At 34.1% G+C, this 14,835-nt stretch overlaps 2 protein-coding genes across 2 annotated transcripts; both read right to left on the bottom strand.

The window, feature by feature from the left end:
* LOC109722763 lies at positions 2,372-7,131 on the bottom strand. The gene is made up of 4 exons (XM_020250892.1): positions 6,916-7,131; positions 4,080-4,201; positions 3,670-3,951; positions 2,372-2,798 (listed from the first exon to the last, which is right to left on the bottom strand). The coding sequence occupies exons 1-4, from the start codon at positions 6,964-6,966 to the stop codon at positions 2,690-2,692; spliced, it is 564 nt and encodes a 187-aa protein (XP_020106481.1). The 5' UTR covers positions 6,967-7,131; the 3' UTR covers positions 2,372-2,689.
* On the bottom strand, positions 8,708-13,862 carry LOC109723187. The gene is made up of 4 exons (XM_020251468.1): positions 12,901-13,862; positions 9,887-10,095; positions 9,533-9,575; positions 8,708-9,436 (listed from the first exon to the last, which is right to left on the bottom strand). The coding sequence occupies exons 2-4, from the start codon at positions 10,081-10,083 to the stop codon at positions 9,140-9,142; spliced, it is 537 nt and encodes a 178-aa protein (XP_020107057.1). The 5' UTR covers positions 10,084-10,095; positions 12,901-13,862; the 3' UTR covers positions 8,708-9,139.

The following is a 14,835-nucleotide window of genomic DNA, read 5'->3' as shown; positions in this document are numbered from 1 at the left end:
ACCATTTCTGTGTAAACAATAGGAGAAATAGTGCAACAAGAGGAGAAACAATGCAATAAGAGTAGAAACTGCACCCTTTTAAGAGATATTTATACTGTTTCTCCTCTTGTTGCACTATTTCTTCTTTTGTTGCACCATTTCTGTGTAAATAAGAGGAGAAATAGTGCAACAACAGGAGAAACAGTGCAACAAGAGAAGAAACAATATAAATATCACTTAAAAGGATACAGTTTAAGATAAAAAAATAGTATAATTTTCGTTCAAAGAGTATAATTTTTATCTTAAAGCAGCAGTTTACATCTTAAATAGTGCAACTTATAATTTTTTTTGTAATTAACGATATAATTTCATCTTCATCCTTCTTTTTATATAATTTTTTATTTTTATTCTTTTTTCTGTTTTTTCTATAATTTTTTTGTCACCTTCTCTGCCAACAGCTACGGCGCCGGTGACGACGTCGCTAAGGACCCTCCGTTCCAAGGCTGTAGCGCCGCAGTGACCTCTACGGTGTCGACGTCGGCGCCGGCGAAGATAAATCGTCGTCGGAGGCGGCAGAAAATGAGGGAGAAGGAGAGATGAGAAGGGCGGGGAAGGGCGAGAGGCGTCGTCGTCGGAGACGGTGGAGAAGAGTTGGAGAAGAAAAGAAAAGAAAAAAGCAAAAAAAAAAAGTCGCGGTGCGGCCTTGGCGGGGTCGGAGGCGAGGAAGGTGGGGGGTGCATGGACGAGGGCAAGGGCGAGGGCGAGAGTATGAGGGTGAGAGGCGAGACGGACCGTTTATGCCTCCGCTCCGCCTCCGCTCTACCGGCGAGAAAAAAAAAAAGAACGAGAGAAACGAAGAAGAGAGAGAAAGAGGAAAGAGAAAAAGTAATAAGGGTATTTTGGTCAGTTTGCTGAAAAAGCGGACCGAATCTGCAAAAATGAAAAAGGTGGCCCGATTTTGCAAAAGCCCAAAATAAGTGGATTTTTTATGCAAATTGGCCTATAAACTTTTAAATTTTAAAAATCAAAATTAAATTTTAAAATTTTAAAATCTCAAATTTATAATTTAAAAAAATTAAAATTTTAAATTTTAAACTTTAAATTTAAGATGAAATTTTAATTTAAAAATACAAAATATCAAATTCCAAATAAAAAAAATTTAAAATATCAAACTTTAAAATTTAAAATTAAACAATTTAAATTTTAAATTTTAAATTTTGTAATTTTAAAAATTATAAATTTTAATTTTTAAACTTACGAAATTTAATTTTATAATAAATTAAAAATTCTCTCACTCACTCACACACACACACTCTCTCTCTCTCTCTCTCTCTCTCTCTTCACGGGGGGAACAAGCTGAGTTATCCCAACTTGTTCCACCTTGGGGTGGGAACACTAGTTCCCACCCGTTAACGGGCTATTCTAGAATAGCCCGTTAAGGAGGGAATTAGTATTCCCACTATTTTTTATTTGTGTTTGGAGGATAAGAATAGAATAAATCCTTTATTTCACCCTTTTTCCCCAACCAAACATAGTCTTAGTAAACAACAACAAATCCGTTATTAACCGACCGTCCATAGCGCAAGTGGCAAAGGGCTTGATGGTTGGTACCCGAGGTCTCAAGTTCGAATCCTAGCTGATTTACATTTCTTGCTAAGTTTATTTCTAAATAAAATAAACGAAGCAAGTAGCATGCTACCTATCTCTAAAAAAAAAAAAAAAAAATCCGTAATTATACGAAAAAAAGACTAAAAAAATACTCATACCAAATAAATTATTCTTAAATAATTTACAGACCGACTAAAACAAGCTCATACCAAATAAATTATTCTTGAAAAAATTAAATTTATTCCAACTATTAAATAAAATATACAACAGCTGTTATTCTTCAAAAAAATTAATCAACCAACAACAATATTTTTAATAAAACATTCCACTCACATTCACATCTGAACTCAAAACTTTCAAATAAGCCCAAAACATAAAAACTAAATGAAAAATAAAATAAAATTAAATGCAGTCGAAATCTATCAAAGACTCCAAATTAAAACCTGCTACGCTCATAGACATTGTTAATTCAGATTCCGCAAAAATTCAATACAGATATAATATGTATAAAATTTATTTTTTAATTTTTAAATTTGTTAAAAAATTCGACTTAAAAAACGAATTCAATATACAATATAAAATATAAAATAATCTATATTTAAATATAAAATTATAAACTTTTCTTCAAATTTTTGAATAATTTCAAAAATAATTCGCGAATTACTCAAAAATTCACAAATAATTTATTTTTTAAAAAAAAAATCGTAAACAAACAGTTTAATTCAGATCGATTTTCAATAATTCGCAAAAAATTAACTAACAAAGCTCATAGCACAATAAAGAATATAAAATAACAGTTACACTCCAAAAGCTTAAGCCACTTAAAATCAAGTCTTAGTAGTTTACATTCAACAGCACCACCAACAAGAAGAAGTCTTAAAACCTGCAAATATTAGTTACTAGCATCAAACAACAACCACAAAAGGCCCAATAAATCTACAAAACGTTTTGAGGTTAAATTCGGTACAGATATAATGCGCACAAATGCTATATTCGCATTCGCTTATTACGCACTATTTACATCACCATTTTTGAGCCACACTGCTTACATTCTGAATTTCTGATACAGAACTGAAACAGAATTATCGTCGCAAAAGACATTTCACTGATCCGCCGTCCTTCGACGGAAGATTCTCTCGAACAAGGACGGGCACCTCTCGATGCCCGGCGGCTCCACCCCGACATCCTTCAGCGTCTCCGCCTTCACCGGCCTGCAGCACCACACAGGAAGTACAGTCAGTAAAAACACAGCACAAAATATGTCAAATAAAGAAACAGATTTTTAAATGGAGAAACTAAAGATCATTTTCAAATTAATCACCACCATAAGTCCGAAAAATTTTATTTTTGTAATCAAACATTACAATTCTCATCTCAACAAAGAACCCAAAAAACATCATCAAATCAAATGAATGAAAAAAATTAGGCAATACATTATAATTTAGACTTTAGATACAGAACTATAAACCATTTTGAATTTGACTACCCAATCTTTCAAAATTTTAATTTTACTATCCAACTTTTCTATTGTTTACTTAAAACGAATCAATCAACGATACTTAATACTTCAAATTTTGAATACGCCGTTTATCTTCACAAATTTAATTAGTATACTTCATTCCATTCTTATAATTTACTAAAATAAGCAATTAGCATAAATTTTAAAATCAAAATGTTGTTATCGGACTCCAATCAAATAAAATGAAAAGCTGAATAGTAAAATCAAATTATTAAGACTAGGCATAAATTCTCTACATTTTTACCTACAATTCACTACGAGTTATATATGTAGTTGTTTTAAGTTGGTTCTCGATCTTTCATAACTCATAATTTTTTTTCTTAACAAAAATGTATGCGACATATAAATGTCCAAAAATTAGAAATTATATGCCCCCGTTTCAATCCATATCTTAAATCTTTGTAACATAAATTCTTATCCAACCAAAATCGATCGCAAGCTAATAACAATGACTATGATCTGCCGTCCGTTACATTTATTCGTATAGACAACAATAAAAAAAATAATAATAATAATAATAATAAAGGACATTAGAGGAGGTCTAAAAATTCAAATTCACTTACAGATGACCGGAGGCGGGGCTGCGGGTGGGGTCGGAAATGCCGGCTCGGACGGCATCGAAGTCCTGGAGGTGCGCGACTTTGCGGAAAATCGACTTGCTGATGAAGCGCTCGGCCTCGCTGATGGCCCAGTCAGGGTCGACGACCTCGGGTATCGTCTCCCGCTTCTTCTTGTCCACCAGCACGTTCGGCGCATACGCCAGCTGCTGCTTCGCAGTATACAGCCCGAACGACGTCGACAGCACGATCAGTCCTAGCGCCACGTACACCGGCACATAATCACCCCTGCATATATATACACATATTTTTAGATATACAATACGTATACATTACAATACGAAATTATGATTAATTTAATCTAAAACGACAGCAAAATTATGATATTTCATAAATTACTGATGTGTGAGACGAACCTTGGTTTCGAGGTACGGCGAGTGGCGAGGAGATCCTCATCGACAGCTGAAGCCACCGATCTCGTTTTGGGCGCCGTCGACGTGGCGTAACCTCGGGTATTTGCGAGAGATTTCCAATAATTCTAAAATTTTAAAAGAATAATAAAAACACAAAAAACCAAACTTAGTTGTTTGATCTAGCTAGAGGAAAATGTTGATTAAAACACTACTCTAGATATTCCCATCAGTTCCTTACTAATAATTGAAACATAATTTTTTTTCATTATAAATGTTAAGAAATTTCCAAATTGCAAAAGTATTATTGAAAAATATATATACATATATAGTGGATTTATAAGTGTTTTCACCAAACACTATATTTATAATTATAACACTTTTTATATCCCAAAACAAAGAGTAATTTTACTTGCAAATATTTATTCCAACTTACACAATCATCAAACAACAGGAGAAAAGTATGCTTATGGACCTAAAATGAAAATATCTCAAAATTTTAGAATATCTAATTTCAAATTTAAAAGTTCAAGAATCAAATTGAGAAAATCTAGTAGAACAATTGATCCAAAATTAATAGAAGTGCGTGAAACAAAATTAAAATAATATCGGCGCTCTAAATTTTGATACCTATGACATAACCTTTGCATTTAAATTCGGTAGAGATTGATCGACTTTACAATCTATGCAACAAATAAAAGATTTGAGTACGCCATGCATTTATTTTCTACAATACTCTTCTATTAATTAAAACTAAATAATTGAAATTTTATCAAATTAATTAATATATATGCACAGTTAAATTCTTCCGAAAGTGAAAAATTTGCATAATTTTTAAAATTTTAGAATATATTATTTTTATTATTTTGCGTGAAGCGTGAGTTGCACATGCCCTTCTACTAGAGTGAGAGAATGAATGTGTACATACATATAAAAAAGGGCTTTTTTTTTGCAAATAGCCCCCTTACAAAAAATTTTTTAAAATTGGTCCTGTCAAAAATTTATTTGCAAAAATGGCCCTGGCCCCGCCACGCAAGCGCCACGTCAGCGCCACGCGGGCGGGGCTGGACCAGATGATTAAGTTGAACACGGTGAATCATTCACCGTGTTCAATACAAAGTTTTTATATTGGACACGGTGAATGGTTCACCGTGTTCAACTTAAATACCTGGACCCCCCTGCCCGGGTGGCGCTGACATGGCGCTGGCGTGGCAGGGGCAGGGCCATTTTTGCAAATAATTTTTGGACAGGGCTATTTTTGTAAATAAAATTTGTCAGGAGGCTATTTGCAAAAAAAGCCCTATAAAAAATTTACAAAACATGACACATAAATAACAAAAACTTTTAGCATACAAAATTTACAATCTATACAAAATTTACAAAATACGACTCACAAATAACAATACTACTACTATAAATTTTCATAAAGTTAGCCATCAATTTTTAAATTATTATGATTAAATTTCAATCTAATTTAGCTGATTAAATAACAACATCTCGCAACCGTAGTAGTAATATAACAATGCTGTAATAGATAACATAAAAATTATTAAGATGCTACATCATTATTACATCAGTATCAAGTATCAACAACACATCAATATTTTATTTAGAAAACTAAATTGGACAGTATAACTTTATTACAACAATTTAGAAGGTCCGAGATAAAAATCGTAACGAATTAAAATTTAAGACTTAAAAGTGTCATGCGCCTCAAAATTTGAAGACCAAAAGCAGAATTTACCCTATAAAATTTTTTTATAGAAATTTATCATTTTTAGTCTTCATTAAACTACAGAAAACATGCCATCTTGTTTCTCAAATTTTAACTCATTAAAATTTATAACTAAAATATTTTAATTTACAATTGAATTTTATAATTTAATTTAGGATTAATTTCATACATGTCCCTATCCTACAAATATAGTGAATGACAAATTTATCCCTACAAAGTTCAACTTTGATATGTTGTCTCTGTAAAAGTTCTGATATTTTTAAATATGTCCCTGCCATTAAAATACGTTAGAAAAAAATTAGTTAACTAATCATAGATTAAATACTTAATTCTAATTAGCTTTTGACACATTTTATTCCTTTATTATACTATACTGTTATGTCATTCGGAAGGATATATTTATGATGACAAAATTAAAAATATAAACTGTCTATATGGTACCGTTTGGTTCGGGTATAAGCAAGAACTAGCTATTACAGGGATAGGTACAAGTATGAGGATAAGAAAAATAGCGTTTGGATAAAAATTGGGTTGTTCCCGGGGATAAGAACAATTTTATATAGTTTTATATAAAAAATGGAGGTGTTGGTGGGGATAACCAAGAACTACTATTCTCGGATAAAAAATTAGCGTTTGGGTATAAAAAGGGGATAAGGGCCTATTCCTATTCCTATCCCCTAACCAAACGGTGTGAAGTAGTTCTCTAACGGTAACAAATCAGAAGCACATATTTTAAAAACACCATGACTTTTACAAGAACAATATATAAAAGTTGAATTCGTAGAAATATATTTATCCTTTACTAGATTTGCAAAGACCCGCATGAAATCAACCCTTCAATTTAACTAGTTAACAGTGCTATAATCACTAATAAAGTAACAAATTATTAAGCTATCACATTCCCATCTGATCATAGAACTTCATTACAATAATTTTTAAAAAAAAATTAGAACAAAAACCGTCGCAGATTAAAATTTGAGAACCAAAAGTGCAATTCTCTGGTGAAAATTTCAGCTTCGGAAATTAAGAAGCGCTTGAAGAGAGAGAGAGAGAGAGAGAGAGAGAGAGAGAGGGGTGGAAAATTAAGGAGGAGATTGAAGTAATTACCACAGCTTTGGAAGCCACGGCCATGGCCTGCGGTTTGGAGAAGCTAACCATGTTTTGTTTTGCGCTGCTGCGCTCGGGATCGGAGGAGAACCTGATAAAGGGAGAAGAGCTTGGACTTGGGAGAAATTGTTGAGACCAAATTTGTGCTCTCTGCAAGTGGGAATGTTCTTTGCTTTGCTTGAGCCACGGTTAAAATGGATACACACACACACACACNTTATTTTATAGAGATATATATATACACTAATGCAACACAGGGGTGCTTTAATATTCGTGCGGGGGACACGTGGCGAAAGGTGGGGTGAGGTGTGACACGTGGCGGGGGGTCACGTGACGCGTGGGGGACGAGGAAGTTGCTGGAAGGGAGGGGCACGTGACCGAGATTAGCGTCTTAATTAATTAGTAAAGGTGTGTAGTTTATTGTTAGAGTTAGGTGACGAAGCAACTGGAAGATACAGGTGAGGCGTTTCTAGCGGCTTCGCGAAACACTCTTCTAGCTAAACTATTATTATAAAATACTAATAAAAAAAAATTTTAATTTTTATATAGATCTCTGTAAATATAATAAATTACAAATATATTCCTATAAAATTCAACTTCAATATATAAAAATTTTAATATTTTTAAATATATTTGTCTAATTTATTACTGTTAAAATGTTGTCTATTTCATAAATGAAAAGACCTTTTGTCATCACAAATATACCCTTCCAACTGTTAATTGAAAAAAGGTAAAAAAATCAATTCACCTCGTTAACAAACTATAATTAAATATTTAATCTAAAATTAATTAAATTTTTTAACAGCAAAAATATATTTAAAAATATCAAAATTTTTGTAGGAATAATATATAAAAATTAAATTTTATAGAGATTTATTTACAATCCACTATATTTGCACTATATTTGTATAAACCTGCATGCAATTAACCCAAAGGAGAGAGTAAAAATTGAATCGGTTCGATTCGAACGGTTTTTTAATTTTAACTGAATAATGCTCACCTGTACATACTAGTGCTTGTGCTTGGGATTTAAATGGAAATCCAAATACAATATAAAGACCCGTGCATTTAAATTTAACAATTGCGGATGGAATTGCACAAAGTTATTCAAATGCTACAATGAGATCTATTCCGAGTTGATAAAGAAATAAAGGAATAATAATATTTAATACACCATTCAAAACTTCAAAAATATCTAACATATCCCCTGCTTGACAAATATTTGCAAACCCCTAGGATTTGCTAATAAGAATTAGAATTTATAAAAATATTTAGATAATTTCAGAATAAATTCAAAAATTTTAAATAGTGATCAAGGATGAATAAACAAAAGCTCCAGAAATAAATTTATCTGATTTGCAAGAAAGTAAAGACTAAAGAGTATCACCATAATTAGAGCTTATATACCAACTGCTATAAATAATGATGATTTAGACACAAAATGTTACGCGACTACCATAAAACTATATGAAATCAAAATACGGAATTACCTCAAAACTTTTAAAAGTTTGTTTATCTCATTTAAACCGACTTTCAAGGAGTTTAAAGGGAGAAATAAAAATCAAATATTGACAAATAAAAATAGATAATAGAGCCTCTGCTGTACAACAAGATATCAAGATAAGACTCGCTTAATTTTATCAAGCTTCTGCTATACTAGTAAGAAGCTACAGCATGGAAGTAGTGATTGCTTTTAAAAAAAAAAAAGCTACTAAGAAACAGCTTTGTTCAAACAAAGCTTTACAGAGCGCCACATCATTCAACTACGAAACCATGGGAAAGCTTTCAAATATGGAACAAACATAAACTGTTTTTGATTCTTACTAGGCAAGTTCACAACAAAATGCATCATCATATTATAAGATTGGTAACTATCATACAAAAAGGAGTTCTATTTACAACAGCTTCTTTCAACACTCCAACTACGACTCATGATATAATACTCTTTAACTATCAGAGACTCAAAAGGTGGCGGTAGTAGTAGTAGTTAAGTAGCAGTAGTAGTAGATACATGGATACCTCTTATATGTAGTAGTAGTAAATACATGGATACCTCTTATATGTACACCGAGAAACCCTCTTCAATTTGCGCTTAGGATTAATCATTAGGTGAAGGTTTAGAAAGCCGATTCCATAATCCATTTGCTAGGAAAGTTGAACAAAAAAAAGTTTTTAATATAGTAAACGACGATGAGTTTGATGAGTTAGGGTTTCAAAAAGGGGCTCAAGCAAGAGCGGGGACCACGCAGTGGGGCTCGGAGTTCCCGCAAGAAAAACCTTCGATTCTTACTTTAGGGTTACCTCCGAAAGAAGAAGCAGCCCCACAGGACGGGGAGCCGATTTCGGCTTTACCCGCAGGCTTTTTACCCAGTGAGTTTCCTAAAGGGGAAGCTATTTTTGTAAATTGGGTTTGTTTGAGGAACTGTGCATCGTGGATTAGCGGGTTGGTGCTGCGTACCGGGGGCGACCCAGAGAAGAAGTCCGTAGGGCTGCTTGGATCGAGATCGCTATCAGAGTCATCCTGTGAAACATGAAATTAAGAGAACAAAAAAAGAATTAGGGGTGAAATGCAAAAAGCAAAAAGTGGAAGATCGGAGAGAAAGAATACAAAGAGCACCTTGCTCAGGATAATGTCGAGGTTGTCCGGAGTGCAGTCGCCCCTGTACATAGGCAGGACAGTGAAATGAGATGCCCACGAAAATCAGCAAGCATAAAAAGTTGCTTCTAATTTGCATAAATTAAAAGCTTTGTGAATATGTGTGCGGTGTAATCACAAGCGCCAATGTCTCTTTTTGTTAACTGCTTTTAATTACCAAGCAGAACATGGCATGGAGGGAAGCCTTTCTCGGCAGTAAAAGAATACTGAAATAAATCATCTAGAGGGCACAAGCATCGTGAGTACACAAGCACATGCGGGAGTTTTTCATCAAGTGTTGTTTAAAGGATGCTTTCTCACCCAGAAATAACTAACCTATTCGGCATGGGGCTGACTCTGCTCAGACTTTCCATGAAGAACGGGACACAGGAGGCCCGCCGAGGTTTCGGGCAAATGACTTCCACCCTAGGCATTGTCTGAGCATCGAATTGCCAAAATCGGGATTTTCTGTCGGTCATGCATTCCAAGGTTAATTGACTGATGGTATTTCGCATCACCGGACAGTGCTCCATCTTAATTGTCTCCTGCAACAGCAAATATCGATGTTGCATTAGTTCTAAGAACACTAGAAAATAGGCAGTAACAAGACGAAGAAAACGCAAAAGACGAGAAACTTAGCAGAAAGTAACAAATAGATATTGGATCATGACAACCCACATGCACGACTAAAGAAAGTGGCAACCCAATATTGCCAACTTAAGATACAAATTCGGAATAAGATGGTAAATCCTTAATAAATGGAACATGAGGCTAGCTGCTACCATGTTAGTTAATGGTACCAGATCATTTGTCACGGGTGTTGCTCTGAGACATTTGACCGACATGAACAATTTCTGAAGCCATAGCTCTAACAATGCTATAATAATCTTACAAGCACAACACAGATTCTGCAGTAATCAGGTCAACAGCATGCATTCAATTTTTACATCGACGAGAGTGTTCATTAAATACATATTTCAGCACACTTGACCTTTCATTTCTGTACATAGCAAATAATGTGACGATTAATCAATGTCTCAGCACCAGAAGGTTTTCTGATTAATATCCAACAACATCAAAAGATTCAAAACTACTTTTGAAAGAAAAAAGGAAATTGTAATACTCCACATGCAGCAAGCATAAGAGCCGTATAGTAATATAGTGTAATTGAATCTGAAGAGAGACAATATGTTTACATAGCACTATCTCAAAGATAAATTAAAAAAGAAACACCGAGAAGAAATGACTCAAACCCAAATTTCTCAAATAGCCAATATGTGAAGATCCAAGGCCAGGAAAAGATGAGATGTGAACAAAATTCTGTCTCACAAATGGCAATTAGAGAATCTAACAGAAAAGGAAGAGAAACGAATAAAATGGTGTAGTACTTCTAAAAAGGGTTACAATATGTATAGAACTATCGATAGGCAACCAAGCCCAAGAAAAGATAAGATGTGAAGGAAACTCCTGTCTCATTGATTTGAAAATGAATAAATAAAAGCATATGCAGAAAAACAAGTTACTAAAAGGAACTAAAAGGTGTAAATGCACTTATTTATACTGTGTTACTTCCCTGGAAGAGTTACAATATCCATAAAACTCTTCAATAGGCAGTTATTAAGTTACTACACTCTATAGAACAATTTAAATCGTGTGGAAAAGTTACACATAACGGTAAGCCATTAATAGACATTTATGAGGGAGTCAGTTAAACAGATATGTCGTTAATCTTAACTAAATTTTGAAAGGCCTTTAAAGAGTTTTTTTTTTCTTGTCAAAGCCCATGATATCCACTAGGCTAAATGCTCTCCAAACAAAGAAAATTTATGATTATGGTCATGTTTCATAGAAGAATCATGCTATTCTTGCCAATTCGGCAAGCCGAATCGTCTCACTGATGGGCGAGGAGGAGCATTCAATCAAGGCTCCATGATCCAACAGTGTTAGCTAATTCACCAAATCTATTCAGCTCACCGAATCAACAAATCTATGCATTTCCTTTGTAGAAAATTTTGTTTTGAGCTAAACAAGGATGGAAAAAAAATATACACCATTTGACAAGAGAATCATCGCATACTATGCATAGGCCCTAAGAGAAGTTAGATATTTCAGACATGTCCAGTGATGACAATGTAGAAATTAGGCTAAGATTACAAACTACACTAAGGGGATGTTTTGTTCTATGTAAAATTGGGAAAAAAAAATTTCGGTGGAAAAAAGTTTTCCGTGGAAAAAAAAAAATTATGGCTTGTAGTGTTTGGTAAGTAGGAAAGAAAAATTAATTTTCAAATCATTTTTTTATTATATATTATATTATTTATTTATATTAATTATTAAGCTATATATGTTATTATTATTATAACTTTTATTTTATAAATTAAATATATCAAAATTACATAATATAAATAAATTAATAAGCATATAATATAATATATGTAGTAGTATGCATATAACACTATATAAAAAGAAAAAACATATAATATTTGTTAAACAAAAATATAAAATATGTATAATAATTTTTCACTCAAGCTGTCCAATGTGGACCATCGTGGCCGAAAAGAAAAGCCGTTTTTTCGCTCAAATCCGTAAAATAATTTTTTTGTGGAAAATTATTTTACGCCAAAACAAATGCTGGAAAATTTATTTTCAGACAGAAAAAAAAAAAAAATCAGCTGCTTTTACGTGGAACCATCTACACTCTAAGCAAAAAATTCAGGGATCGGAAAGTTCATGGACTATGCATAGATTCAAGCAATCAATCCAACTGACTAATAACTGTTAAAATCATAATCTGCAAGAAAAGAAAAGACGGGAGGGGAAAAAAACATCAATTTTCTACAGATTCTTCATCAGCAGCAACTATAATCATAAACATAGGAACATAATCTAATCAGATTCGGAGCCAAGTGCATTAACTAATGATTTAAGAATTCTTTATAACACTATTTGATATATCAAACTACTCGAAAAGAGAGATCAGGTAATAAGCACACCAAAAAAAAACACATATATTATCATAAAGGAGGCAAAAATGAAAAGGAAAAAAAATGTGCTCGAAGCCCAATTTTCTAACATTTAGCCAAAAAGATACCAACTTTCACCAAAAATAAAAATAAAATCCCAAAACCAAACCATAGAAGCCAAAAGATCAGATCTTCATGTACAAAAAAATATCTAACAATGAACAAAACAAACTACCTTATGGAAATCCTAAACAGAAAAATAGAACTCATAAAGGAAACCAGACGATATTAAAGCCTTTTAAAAAGCATATAAATATTAGAGAGACGCATCAAATGCAGATACATATAAACAAGAAAAATTCGTAAAAACAGGAAGAGTATTGTCACCTGATCTCACACGAGAACTCGAGATCGGCCCTGAAAATTCTCCGAATCGCCAGATCTTCAACGGCAAAGCACCAAATGGAACCGGAAGCAAGCCCTAGGTTTTCATATTTACAGATCTAAACTAAAATTGGAAAGAGAGGGAGAGATCTACAACGCCAATGCTTGATTCGCACCAAATACCCCACTAGAACCCGAGATCGACACCAAATCGCTCCGAATCGCCAGATCTACCACTCCTCCCCGAGATCGTTGTCCCAATCGACGCAAAACCAAGCCCTGGACCAGTATATTTACAGATCTAAACTAAAACCAGATACAGAGAGAGTTCTACAAGGAAGTACTCGATTCGGACTGGATCTCCCCCTAGATCTCTAGATCGATAACCGAAACGCCCTGATAGCACCGATCAACCCAAAAACAAAGCCCTAGACCTCTATATTTACAGATCCAAACAAGAATTTGGAAAGTAGAGAGATCTAGACTAGATTTGCCCAAAATCGCACCAATCGAGCCAAAGACGAGCCCTAGATTTCCATATACACAGATCTAAACTAGAATTGCGAAGAAGAGAGAGATCTACCACCGATCGAACCAAAAACAAGCCCTAGACTACCATATTCACAGATCTAAGCAGGAATCGAAGAGAAACAGAGTTCCACTACGCCAAATACTCGATTCGCACCGGATCTCCCACTCCTTCTCGAGATCGAACCCCAAAACGCCCCAAATGCACCGATCGAACCCGGGAACACGCCCTAGATCGCCATATATACAGATCGAAGCTCGCGCTGCGGAGACGCGTGAAGAGAGAGAGAGAGGGGAGCTCTCCTCCTCTCCGTGTCGGAAATGGCTCTCCTATTCCTTCTCCTTCTCCCTCTCTCTCTCTCTCTCTCTCTCTCTCTCTCTCTCTCTCTCTTCCCCCGCAATGAGCGTCGAGGTCGCCTCTCTCACTCTCTCTCAACCTCGTCGCGGGGATTTAACGCGGATTATCAGGATTAGGATTAGGATTAATACGATGATTAGTGCCTCGATTAATCCCCGATTTATGCTGATTAATTAGAGACTTAATCAAAAAGCTTTGTCCTTTTCCTATTCGGACTTTTGTGACCCCAACGGTTAATTCGGTGGGGGATGCGACGGACCATTGTAGCAGTGGACCCGGTGCACCACGTCAGCCACATGATTCATAAAAATCTAAGGAACAGGTGAGTTATAGGTAAACATCAAATCGGTCCTCTAATTTAAACTCATTTTTTATTTTTGTTCGTCGCATGGTTCAAAAAATTACACATTTTTTTATTACTATTTTATAATTTTAAAAAATTATTATTTTGTCACCTTATTTGATATAAAATTTTTCAGTGAAATAAAAAATAAAACTGCTGCAGAATAAAGTATAATTTTTGAACTACAGAATGACAAAAAAAAATAAATTAAATGAGAGATAACTAATTTGAAGTTTACTTTAGTTTTTAAAACATGCAAATGAACTATAAATCATTTTGAGTCCAGTATTTAAATTTTCAAAATTTTAATTTCAATATCTAACATTTTAATTTGTTTGATTTGAGTCCGTTATTATCAATGCTGTAAATTTATTTCATTTGAGTTAGTAGAAAAGCAATGTTTTAAAAAGACTAAACTCTCTGTTAACACCCAATTTTTTTACTTTCTTCCCGATTATTTAAAAATCTATACTTTCCCTTCTTAAAAAATAAAAAATATTCACAAGGGTACGGTGTGATAAAATGACAAAATTGTATTTATCTTCTTCGTTTCCTCTCCAATCCTGCTTATTCCGTACTGTCGCATGTGTCTCCTTAGACCTTAGCTCCGGCTCTTTTTCCTCCACCTGCTTCTCTGCTCCTCTAGCACTCTCACCGCCCATCTATTTCGGCAATTGTAGGGAGGAGATCGTGCTGGGTATAGGCAGAG

This window comes from Ananas comosus, linkage group 17, assembly GCF_001540865.1.
Source record: "Ananas comosus cultivar F153 linkage group 17, ASM154086v1, whole genome shotgun sequence".
NCBI lineage: Eukaryota > Viridiplantae > Streptophyta > Magnoliopsida > Poales > Bromeliaceae > Ananas > Ananas comosus.
The sequence above is the reverse complement of the archived record's forward strand: the minus strand, read 5'-3'. Positions and strand labels throughout refer to the sequence as shown.

Bases quoted from the DNA above. Each gene is read 5' to 3' on its own strand.
- LOC109723187 (XM_020251468.1), bottom strand. From the start codon at position 10,083: ATGGAGCACTGTCCGGTGATGCGAAATACCATCAGTCAATTAACCTTG. The intron at 9,576-9,886 runs GTTAGTTATTTC...GCCTATGTACAG, and splicing joins GTCAGCCCCATGCCGAATAG to GGGCGACTGCACTCCGGACA. The intron at 9,437-9,532 runs GTGCTCTTTGTA...CATGTTTCACAG, and splicing joins TCGACATTATCCTGAGCAAG to GATGACTCTGATAGCGATCT.
- LOC109722763 (XM_020250892.1), bottom strand. From the start codon at position 6,966: ATGGTTAGCTTCTCCAAACCGCAGGCCATGGCCGTGGCTTCCAAAGCT. The intron at 4,202-6,915 runs GTAATTACTTCA...TTAAAATTTTAG, and splicing joins CCGTGGCTTCCAAAGCTGTG to AATTATTGGAAATCTCTCGC. The intron at 2,799-3,669 runs GTAAGTGAATTT...GTGGTGCTGCAG, and splicing joins AGCCCCGCCTCCGGTCATCT to GCCGGTGAAGGCGGAGACGC.